We start from the raw sequence: 12,066 nt of genomic DNA on the forward strand, positions 1-12,066 counted from the left end.
TTTTAGCCAAAGAGCCAAATATAAATATTACAACAAAATTTAAAAAAAATTGGGAGCCAAATCTGCTTGTTCAGCAAACTTTTACTACACTAAATAAAACTAAAGGGTCTATAGTCGGTTAATGTACTGAAAAATGTTCCCAGCGATATTCCAAAAATAAAAAACCACACGTTCTACATCAAAAAGTATTCGACCAAAGAATTTTTAAACCACTAACCCCATCCATAGCCCCCAAACAATTAAAACGTGTTATTTAGTTTTTTGGCGATATCTTCGTTTCTAATCATTGTCGAAACTTCTATTGTATTTTTTTACCAAACTTTTGGCGCCAAATCCAATTTGTTTTAAGAGGAAAGGAACATTTTGACGCCTGTCAAAATTTTCAATGTATTTTAAATGTACTCATTTTTTTCGAATCCTTAGAAAACTAATAAGTATTTTTGAAAAATTTAAACGAGGAATGAAACATTACTTTATTACCGAGGGCCGAAAGTCCCTTAGAATGAATAAAAAGTTTCTTTTGAATGAGATATTTGGAATTAAAAATCACACTAAATTTTCTCTTAAGTTTTCACCCCTGTAACTTATTAAAATAAACAGTATAGAAGTTTTCAGGGACTTTCGGCCCTCGGTAATAACGTAATCTTTCATTCTGCGTTTAAATTTTTCAAAAATACTTAACAGTTTTCTCAGGAGTCGAAAAAAATAAATCCCATTTAAATAGTATTGAAGCCGAAAGTTCGTACCCATCCGCTTAAATGTTGATATTTAGAACCGAAAGGGGAAAGAACTTCAAACGTGAGCTTTTTTCACCTGATCATAAGAATCAGGAATACTATTCTAAACGTTGAAAATGATCATGTCTGTCTTCCTTCTCCAGGTCATTCAAAGCAGACCACTTGTGTTGTGAACATTTTTTTTCTTCTTCACTATTTCCAATGCAATATAAAGGCGTTCATCCTTGTTTTTTAAATCCAGAAATTGTATTTCAAAGCTAGTAATGCCAATTTCAAAAGGATACAATTTCAACTCTATTATCGTAGCATTAAGAGGATTTTTGCCAAATGCTAAAGTTTGTAAATTTGATAAAAGTTAATTTATCAGAATAAAAGGTAATGTTTTTCCTACCAAGTTTTTTTTTAATTAATTTTTAAACGATATTATTGCGCTTTCCGTGGGTATTTGTGCCAGAGCCGCATCTAAGGAGCCAAAGAGCCACATGCGGCTCCGGACCCACACTTTGCCGACCACTGACTTATGCTGGCCACTCACTTAAGGCCGTTATTTGAGTAGTTAAGTTAATGAACTGCAGTTGAGAGGCCACACACATGCAGTTTTGTGATCGAGCGTACCAACGCTTTTACGAAAACTGCGTGTATGTGGTGATTTGGCCTTCAATTAACCGCTTGTCAGTCACCCGGCCTCTTCGATATCCTCAAGTCAGTGGCCAGCATTAGAGTATGGAGCAGCAGGCCTACGTCTTTTCGATGAGACTCCAATAAGAGTCGAGAATCGCCGATTCAGAGTGCTGGACTGCGCTCCGTATTCTAAGTGAAAAATAAGATTGTCTTGCCTTCGCATTGTAACTGAATAAAAATGGTATACATTTTTAGATTTTACTTAAATTTATTAAAAAGGGTTCAAGGCAGGTTTTGTTTATATTCGATTCAGAGTTGGACTACCATCTCCATATAGCAACTATTTCAGCATCCTTATTCATCATCAGTGAAGATTATGCAGTCACAACTCTGAAGGGAATATAAACATTCTGCCTCTTTTAAGGCAAAACATCGCGATGCAATGAACCCACCTTTTGAGACGCAAATCAGCGACATCTCTCGTATTACGAGGAAAACAACGAAAAGCCCCAGATACAAAGTTTACTACTTTTTAAACAATTAGAATAATTGAAATAAAAATATAATAAACAATATTTTAAATCTAAGACTTTTCGTTAATAAACTGCTTTGTGGCTGCATCCCATATCTCCGTATATTAACCAAAAGTCTTAGATTTAAAATATTGTTTATTATATTTTTATTTCAATTATTCTAATTGTTTAAAAAGTAGTAAACTTTGTATCTGGGGCTTTTCGTTGTTTTCCTCGTAATACGAGAGATGTCGCTGATTTGCGTCTCAAAAGGTGGGTTCATGGCATCGCGATGTTTTGCCTTAAAAGAGGCAGAATGTTTATATTCCCTTCAGAGTTGTGACTGCATAATCTTCACTGATGATGCATAAGGATGCTGAAATAGTTGCTATATGGAGATGGGAGTCCAACTCTGAATCGAATATAAACAAAACCTGCCTTGAACCCTTTTTAATCTTTTTCATTTTACTCAGTTTTTGAGTATTTAGAAACTGTCTTTCGGTCCTTTTCCTAGACGAAGAGAAGGTAAATGCGTGGCCTAAGTGTCCTCTATTTGCTTTCTCCTATTTTCGTCGTCTCTACGTGATTATATATTGTAAAATCCGGAGATATGGGATGCAGCCAGAAAGCAGTTTATTAACGAAAAGTCTTAGATTTAAAATATTGTTTATTATATTTTTATTTCAATTATTCTAATTGTTTAAAAAGTAGTAAACTGTGTATCTGGGGCATTTCGTTGTTTTCCTCGTAATACGAGAGATGTCGCTGATTTGCGTCTCAAAAGGTGGGTTCATTGCATCGCGATGTTTTGCCTTAAAAGAGGCAGAATGTTTATATTCCCTTCAGAGTTGTGACTGCATAATCTTCACTGATGATGCATCTTCTTCTTCTTTGAGTGCCTCTCCTATCGGAGATTGGATATCATTAGGGCGATTCTAATTTTATTTACTGCTGTTTTGAACAATTCGTTAGTGGTACAGCCAAACCACTCTCTCAAATTTCTCATCCAGGACATTCTTCTACGGCCTGGATTTCTTCGTCCTTGGATTTTTCCTTGCATTATATTTTGTAGGAATGTGTACTTTTGTCCTCTCATCAGGTGGCCTAAGTATTCAAGTTTTCTCTTTTTTATACTCCGTAGAACTTCTGGCTCGTTATTTATTCTGCGTATTACTTCTTCATTTGTAATTTTATCCACCCAACTTATTCGTAGTATACGGCGGTAGCACCACATCTCAAAGCTTTCAAGATTTTTAATATTCCTCTGTTTAAGAGTCCATGACTCCACACCGTAGAGCAAAGTACTGAATACATAGCATTTTAACATTCTAGTTCGTAGATGAACACTAATATCACGATTACAAAATAATTTTTTCATTTTTATAAAAGTAGACCATAAGGATGCATAAGGATGCTGAAATAGTTGCTATATGGAGATGGTAGTCCAACTCTGAATTGAATATAAACAAAACCTGCCTTGAACCCTTTTTAATCTTTTTCATTTTACTCAGTTTTTGAGTATTTAGAAATTGTCTTTCGGTCCTTTTCCTAGACGAAGAGAAGGTAAATGCGTGGCCTAAGTGTCCTCTATTTGCTTTCTCCAATTTTCGTCGTCACTACGTGATTATATATTGTAAAATCCGGAGATATGGGATGCAGCCAGAAAGCAGTTTATTAACGAAAAGTCTTAGATTTAAAATATTGTTTATTATATTTTTATTTCAATTATTCTAATTGTTTAAAAAGTAGTAAACTTTGTATCTGGGGCTTTTCGTTAAATTTATTGTTATCTGTACTTATCTCCATAAACTTTTCTTAGTTATTTCCCTAAATTTTAAACAGCTGCCTAGTGCTCGAGTAGATTGAAATCAGTTCTGGTAATAAAAAAGAAAAAATAGTGCTCCTTAAAACGCTCGACTGACATATAATCACGTCTAAAGTACAATATTCGTGCAAGAGCCTAATTGCGATACTACAAGATGTTAACCTGTCTCTCACAAATTACACGTTGGTAATTGGTGAAATTGGAACACGTAAATTCTCTGCAATGCCGTCATATTTAAGAGCTTTAAAACTGCACTAGCCAGGATAAGAGTAAAGCCGAGAAATTAGTGGTGTGTTAAGTTATTCGGAGACTGGGTGAATAATAATTATTGTTATGCTTCATTTGTAAACGATTTTATACTTAAACTGTACTATATATATAATGGATTTCTACGGCTGTCGCCGCCTCTCCATACCCAGCTTCCAATTTTTTCTATCGTAACACGTATCTTCATCTAATTGCCTCGAATCCATTGCGTCCTGAATATTGTCCCTCCAGCTTCTCCGTGGTCGTCCCCTTCTTCTTCTCTCCGGTGGGACCCACTCTAATATTTTTTTCGGCCAGCGAGTCTCATTCATTCTTTTAACGTGCCCGAACCATGTCAGCTGTCTCTTTTCAATATCGTCCATTATAGTTTTTTCCACCTTCATACGTTCTCTAATTGTTTCATTTCTTACATGTTCTAATCTGGAAACCTGACAACTTCTCCTCAAGAAGTCCATTTCTGTACTAAGTAGCTTCTTTTTATTTCTTGCACTTATGTCCCAAACTTCTGCACCGTAGATTGTAGCGCTCTTCATTATACTTTCATATATTCTTTTCTTTGTTTCCTTCCTGATATCTTTGTCCCATAAAATTGAATTGAGGGATCTAGTGATGCTTCTACCTTTATTGATCCTGTGTTGTATTTCATCTTCATTATTTCCTCGTTTGTTAAATATAGCTCCCAAATATTTGCATTGTTTCACACCAACAATATGTCCTTGTTCCAATGGTAGGTTTTCAATGTCTTCGTTTCCCACTATGAAGTATTCTGACTTATCCATATTTATTACTAATCCTGCCTGTTGGTAATTCTCATTTAGCTTCCGTATCATATAGCTTAAATCATCTTGATCTTGGGCTATTACAACTTGGTCGTCCGCAAAGTATATTGTAAATAGGGAGTCATCTCCCACTTTCAGTCCCATCGGTTTTACTGCTTTTGTCCACCTTTGTAAGGATTGCTCAAGGTATATTTTAAAGAGAGTGGGAGATAGACAACATCCTTGTCGGAGGCCTTTTGAAGTATTAAATGCCTCAGTGAAATTTTTGCCGTTTTTGATTCTGGTGTTAGTGGTCTCATACAAAATTCTAGTTGCTTGTATGAGTTTTTCATCGATACCGATGTCTTTCATTGAATTCCATAGTTCTCTAATGGGGACACTATCATAGGCTTTTTCTAGGTCGTAACAAGTAAACTGTACTAAACAAGAACAATATTGTCTATGTTTCTTTTTTTCAAGAAACCGATAAAAGAACTAGCTAACATTTGACTATATATGCAATAAAACTCTTCTGAAAAAATCATCTTAATAATAAAAATCATTGAACTAATTTAATTTTATCTGATTCATTTATTGCGACCATTCCAACCTAACTTTAAAATGATAAAAATGCGCCAGTCAATGGGAGCAAGAAAAGGATATTACCTCCGAATTCTATCCTACTGCATGGATTTTAATGAAATTTTGGGCCTAGCCTCTACTTATGTATCTCCTAATTCAAAGTCTACCCTATGGCGATGTGTGCTTTTGTCTTGTGGGTGGTTTCCACCCCTTCTCAGGGGTGAAAAATTTTTGGTTAAAATTATCACGGAATTTACTAGAGAACCTAATTTTAACCAAATAATGTTCTATATTTTTTTTGAAAACTCATTACTTTTTGAGTTATTCGTGGTTGAAAATTGGCCATTTTCATTGAAACATAATACCTTTTCAAACGAAAAATATCTAACGAAAAAAACTATATTCAACATGTTTGTAAGTTATAAAAAAAACAAAGAGACACTGGCCTCCATAACTCTTCTAGTTATAATACAAAAAGAGATATGGTAGGTGAAAATAGTTAGTAAGTTTTTTAGTTTGTTTTTTGGTACATTCTAAAATTGGTGTATAGTGTATTTAATGGTGAGAAACGGTTGATTTTAGGTGTATAATGCGACCAATATCTTTTGTAGTGCTTGAAAAGGTCTTTAAAATGAGCTATATTAAAGGCCCCTTACATTAAAACTAAGCGAAATATGCTGGAAACAAAATTAATAACTAATGTGTTTTAAGAAAAATAAGAAATACTTTTAATCCTCATCCACCAAAATGTAAATGCGTTGTTTTCCTTCTACAATACCTTTTAATATAGTGTTATTTCTATATTCAGAAAGGTGGACGGGTTTAAAATGAATGATTTTTGAAAAAAAAAAGATCAAACTATAGAGAGCATTTTTAAATTTTCTTAAAAATCGTCCTCTTTCTCTATGTAACCTGAAAATGATAAGAGATACAGTAATGAAAAATACAAAGGACATTTTTATTTAAAAGAACCCTACATTTTTGTGTGGTATCTCTTTTTCGTATCTCTTATAATTTTCGAGTTACATGGAGAAAGAGGAAGATTTTTAGGAAAATTTAAAAATGCCCTATATAATTTGATCTTATTTTTTTCAATAACCATTAATTTTAAACCAGTCCAACTTGTTAAACATATAAATAACACTATAATAAAAAGTATTGTAGAAGTAAAACGATGTATTTAAATTTTAATGGATGAGGGGTTAAATTTCTTCTTAAAATACATGTCATCAGTTTTTTGAAGAATATCTCGCTTAGTTTGAATGTAATCGACATTTAATATTGCTCATTTTAAAGTTCTTTTCAAGCGCTATAATAGTTGTAAGTATCATTATACATCTAAAATCAACCGTTTCTCTGTTATTTTAAGTTGAATACACCGATTTGAGTAAGCAGCCAAAAAATTAACTTTTCTTACCTATCATATCCGTCTTTCTATTTTAACTAGAAGATTTATGAAGGAAGGAATCTCTTTGTTTTTTTATAACCTACAGAAATAGTTTAAATAGTTTTTTTGATAGATGCATAGTTTTTAAGGTATTCATTATAGTCCGTCCGAAAAGATGTAATTTTTCAATAAAAATGGCCAATTTTCAACCACGAGTAACTTAAAAAATATTGAGTTTTCAAAAAATAATAAAACAGTTTTGCTTCAAACTAGGTTCTCTAGCCTCTTCCGTAGCTATTTTATCCAAAACATTTTTCACTCCCGAGAAGGGGGTGGGAACCACCCCCAAGATAAAGCGCACATCGGCATAGGGTAGACTTTGTTTCATAAGCGATTCCCTACTTACTCTGAAAATATCAAGTAAATAGATGTAGTAGGATGGAATTCGGAGCCAAATACACTCATTGACTGCCATATAATATGGTCAATATTTTTTAGTGAAATAAATGTCGACTCGATTCTAGTTTTCTGTTGACCCAGATATGAAAATATCAAAAGGCACCGCTAGGAAAATATTCCAAAATTGCGGTTCAGAGAACCTATATGAAACGAGTCTTTGTACTCTCATACAGAGTATGGCATTAGTAAAAATACAAAAATAGACGGTTTCGTTTTGATTTAAATCTGTCTCCTGCCATCCCCCGATAGCGCTATTTCTAGGTCTACCTGATATCAAGGAGGCTATACAAGAAGACAAATTTGCATCAAAACTTCCGTAGTTCCCGGTATAAAATAAAACTATTTATACCGGAGTAAGGTTAGGACGCCCTTACTCCGGTATGGAGTACCCTTATGCATCAGAAAGATTCATATAGTTTCTCTGAACCGCATTTTTGGAATATTTTCCTAGCGGTGCCTTTTTATATTTTTATATCTGGGTCAACAGAAAACTAGAATCGAGCCGACATTTATTTCACTTATTCCCCGTTATAGGGCGTTCTAACCTTACTCCGGTATCAATAGTGTTATTGATATCCTAAAAGACGACGAGTGGAAAAAAATTGCTTTTTTTAACTAGGATAAAATAGAATGAAAGCTAGGGGCAGGCAAGCGAAGAAGGGGGAGACCCTATCGCGAGAGATCGGAGACCCCAAAAGAATTATGTCCAATTGAATAGCAAATGTACAGAACATAAATAGATAGAAATATCTGAAGGAAAGGTATGTTCAACAACGGACAAATCGGTGCTAATTGATAATGATGATGATAAACTTCATATTTAAATGAATATTCCAATTACACTGCTGTTGTCGTACTTTTAAACCTCTTCCCTAAAGGGCTTGTCTCCACTATTCCAGTTTTTTTTAAGTCGCTATCACTGTATCCTAAATCATCAGCCTTGGTGCAATCCTACTTTCCTATGAAATTTAACAGTCTTTCTATTTAAAAAAACTCCACCAAATTCACTGCAGCAAATACAGTTTGGATTATCTACGTTCAAAAACTGAAGAAAAATAATTGTCAGATCCTTGTTCGGGTCAAAGTCATGGCAATATCGTATTTCTCTGGACAATATTATACTGCAGAAAACTCTAGTCCAGCGGTTCTCAATCTGTGGTACATGTCATTATTTGCGGTAGTACACAAAACGCAAAAGCGTCAAAATCACCACTATTACAGTTAATTAGATTACCTATCTAGATAGGTGGTTATTTAAGTTAGGTGGTACCAAAAATATTAAAAAGTATTTTGTGGTACATGACTCAAAATGATTGAGAACCACTGTTCTAGTTGATGCTTACGTAAGTAATAGTGGGAGCGATGTATTCAATAGTGAGAACGACTTAAGATAATTTACTCGGCTAGCCTGACACCAGAATATGTTAAAAATGTGTATAGCTCAACTACATAAAATACGGTGTTTTCCCGCCTCTTGTATCTTTTAGGATAAGAATAATTATTGGTTTCCTCAAAATATACTCTTATGCATTTGTTAAAATATATCCAAAATTGTATTTATATAATATGTATTATTAATTCTTTTGTCAATTAAAGGAACCCCACCGCCCAGCAGTAGGATGCGAAGAGGAGAAAGAGAGAGCGTTAGAGGAGCGTTCTTCGTCAGTCAAACGAGCACAGTCACAGAAGCAGCAAGTGATGATATCGATGATTTGGATAATGAACTTCCTAGAGTCACACAGTAAGTACTTAGATATCTGTGAGTGTTTACTTAATTATTCAAAAATAATCTCTTTATACATTGGTTAGTCTGATGGTAGCCCACTACTATCATCATCATCAGCTATTCCATCCATCATCGGATGTAAGTCGCCCTTAGGTATGTCCATTAAATTCTGTTCGTTATTTTTTGCATCAATTCGGAATCAGTCATTCGCTTGCTGTCATCAGTCCATCTCGTTTGAGGCCTGCCTATACCTTTCTTATTTGTTCTTGATCGCCATTCAACAATTCGATTCGTCTATGGGTTGTTTTCCAATCTTTCTATATGGCCAGCTCAGTTCCATTTTAATAGAGCAATCTGCTAGATTAGATCTGTTACTTTTCATTTTCTTATTTCTTCATTCATTCTCCGTTCCAAAGCTCTCTTGAGGTTTGTCAACTATATGGGTATTAAAAGTCCATGTTCCAGTTCCTTAAGTCAGAACCTGCAATACTTATTTGGCGAATTTAATTAAATACTCTTTATCTACTCTATCTCATATTATGCATACGTTTTTAGTTTGTGAAAAATGTAATTATAGGTAGCAGTGCGTGAAGGATTTAAAGTGTGCGTGAAGTAACAATGTATTTTAAATGGGGTTTACTTTTTCGCACACTTTCATAACGAGCCATCCACAATTATTGGGATCAAAGCTAGCCGTGCAAGAAATTACTTACCTATGTCTTGTTTTAATCTGAATTTATATCATTGGTTTATCAATTAATTTTGATTAACATTATAAAACCTAAAAATTCAGTCAAAACCTTTAACACAGAACTTTACTCAAAAATAAAAAGAATTAACAAAACACTAATAAATAAAATAAAACAATATGCTGTATATTTATGTCCACCACCAACATCTCTACATAACCTAACTTTTCTTGTTAAGTTGACGTACACTGCAAATGTGAGGTAAACTGGAAAGTATATCTGAATTAAGAATAGACATGCACTGTATTCGCGGTGTGCAAGTACTTGGAAAGGGAAACGAGAAACGACCGTGCGCGAGTCGCGGAGAAATATTGCATCTATCTTAAATAATTCATATTGTCAATTGAAATTGTCAAATTGACGTATATTTCATACCTTCTGTCATTGACGCAGAAAAATTATACATTGCTCCACAATATTGATATGATATGCAATTATTATACAGGGTGTCCCGAAAAGATTGGTCATAAATTATACCACAGATTCTGGGGTCAAAAATAGGTTGATTAAACCTCACTTACCTATATACAATAGTGCACACAAAAAAAGTTACAGCCCTTTGAAGTTACAAAATGAAAATCGATTTTTTGTCATATATCGAAAACTTTTAACGATTTTTTATTAAAAATGGACATGTGGCATTATTATGGCAGCAACATCTTAAAAAAAAATTTAAGTGCAATTTGTGCACCTCATCAAAATTTTATGGGGGTTTTGTTCCCTTAAACCCCCCAAACTTTTGTGTACGTTCCAACTAAATTATTATTGTAGCATCGTTAGTTAAACACAATGTTTTTAAAACTTTTTTACCTCTTAGTACTTTTTCGACAAGCCAGTGTTTATCGAGATATTTTAAATATTTGTCGTATCCACCACATATTTGTATACGGTTAAGTACGATTATAGAAACCTGTTAATAATCTGAAAATTTATTTATAATTTACATTTTTAGGTATATTTTGAAAAAGAAGCCAAATATCGATAAAAGAGGACTTATCAAAAAAAGACTAAGCGGCAAAAAGTTTTAAAAACACTATGTTTAACTAATGGTACCACAATAATAGTTTAATTGTAACGTACACAAACATTTGGGGGTTTAAAGGAACAAAACCCCCATACAATTTTTATGTAAATATATTAAAAAAGAAGCCGCATCTCGTTAAAAACTGGCTTATCGAAAAAATACTAAGAGGCAAAAAAGTTTTAAAAACGTTGTGTTTAACTAATGGTACCACAATAATGAATTCATTGGAACGTACACAAAAGTTTGGGGGGGTTTAAGGGAACAAAACCCCCATACAATTTTTATGGGGTGGACAAATTTCATTATAATTTTGTTTTAAGATGTTCCTGTTATAAGAATGCCACAAATCCATTTTCAATAAAAAATCTCTAATAGTTTTCGATATATTGAAAAAAATCGTTTTTCATTTTGTAACTTCAACGGGCTGTAACTTTTTTTATGAGCACATTTGTACTAAAGTAAGTTAGGTTCAATCGAACTATTTTTGACCCCAGAATGTGTGGTATAATTTATGACCAATCTTTTCGGGACACCCTGTATAAAGGTAAATTTAATTAATTGTATTTTGCTTGCGGTACTGCATTTTAATAACTGATTTTATTTACTACATACAATTGTTTACGTTTGCTAAACATAACCTGCATCTTATTTTTTCTTCTTATTATTTTTTTGGACTATGGCCTTGACAATTATCCAGCAACCAGGACTAATATAATTGGCCAATATAATTAAAAGTGCGAATAAAAGTACAGAGCGTAGAAATAGAGGTCGCTTTGCCGAACTTGCACGGTCCCAATAGCTATGACATGCACTGTCTTATAATCAAATATCTTTAACTCGCGTTATCATGGTGATGACATTTGAGCAATAAATTACAACAAAAGTTTTGACAGTTTTGTGGTTTGAAAGAAGTTAGAATTTTTAAATGTCAAAGTTCTATAAATTGTAGAATAGAAATGAATTCCAGTGACGAATAGTTGCAGTTTTTTTATTTGTTTATCGTAGATAAAATATTGTATGGAACTGTGCGTGAAGTACTTTTTGCGAACTTACTCGATGTATAGCACTCGCTCCGCTGTCGCTCGTGCTCTAAATATCGCGTGCGTTCGCAAAAAGCATACTTCACGAAGTGTTTCATAATTAACTATTTTATCTTCGAAATGCGGCACATGCTAACGAATATCTATTATTTTAATCTGCCTTTTAAGTTAAGCGCTTTTAGTTCAATATTTTGTTCTAAGTATACAGGGTGTAACAAAAATACAGATCATAAATTAAATCACATATTCTGGGGCCAAAAATAGTTCGAATGAACCTAACTTACCTTAGTACTAATATGCACATAAAAAAAGTTACAGCCCTTTGAAATTACAAAATGAAAATCGATTTTTTCGAATATATCGAAAACTATTAGAGATT

At 33.5% G+C, this 12,066-nt stretch overlaps 1 protein-coding gene across 1 annotated transcript in view; it reads left to right on the plus strand.

Moving 5' to 3' along the window:
- The window catches only part of LOC126885350 (potassium voltage-gated channel subfamily KQT member 1), a 267,609-nt gene that overhangs the window by 206,047 nt on the left and 49,496 nt on the right, over positions 1 to 12,066 (plus strand). The window contains exon 6 of the mRNA XM_050651907.1: positions 8,745 to 8,889. Within this exon, the coding sequence (XP_050507864.1) occupies positions 8,745 to 8,889 (145 nt within the window). The remainder of the gene's footprint in view (positions 1 to 8,744; positions 8,890 to 12,066) is intronic.

The sequence above is a fragment of the Diabrotica virgifera genome, chromosome 5 (genome assembly GCF_917563875.1).
Source record: "Diabrotica virgifera virgifera chromosome 5, PGI_DIABVI_V3a".
Classification (NCBI taxonomy): Eukaryota; Metazoa; Arthropoda; class Insecta; order Coleoptera; family Chrysomelidae; genus Diabrotica; species Diabrotica virgifera.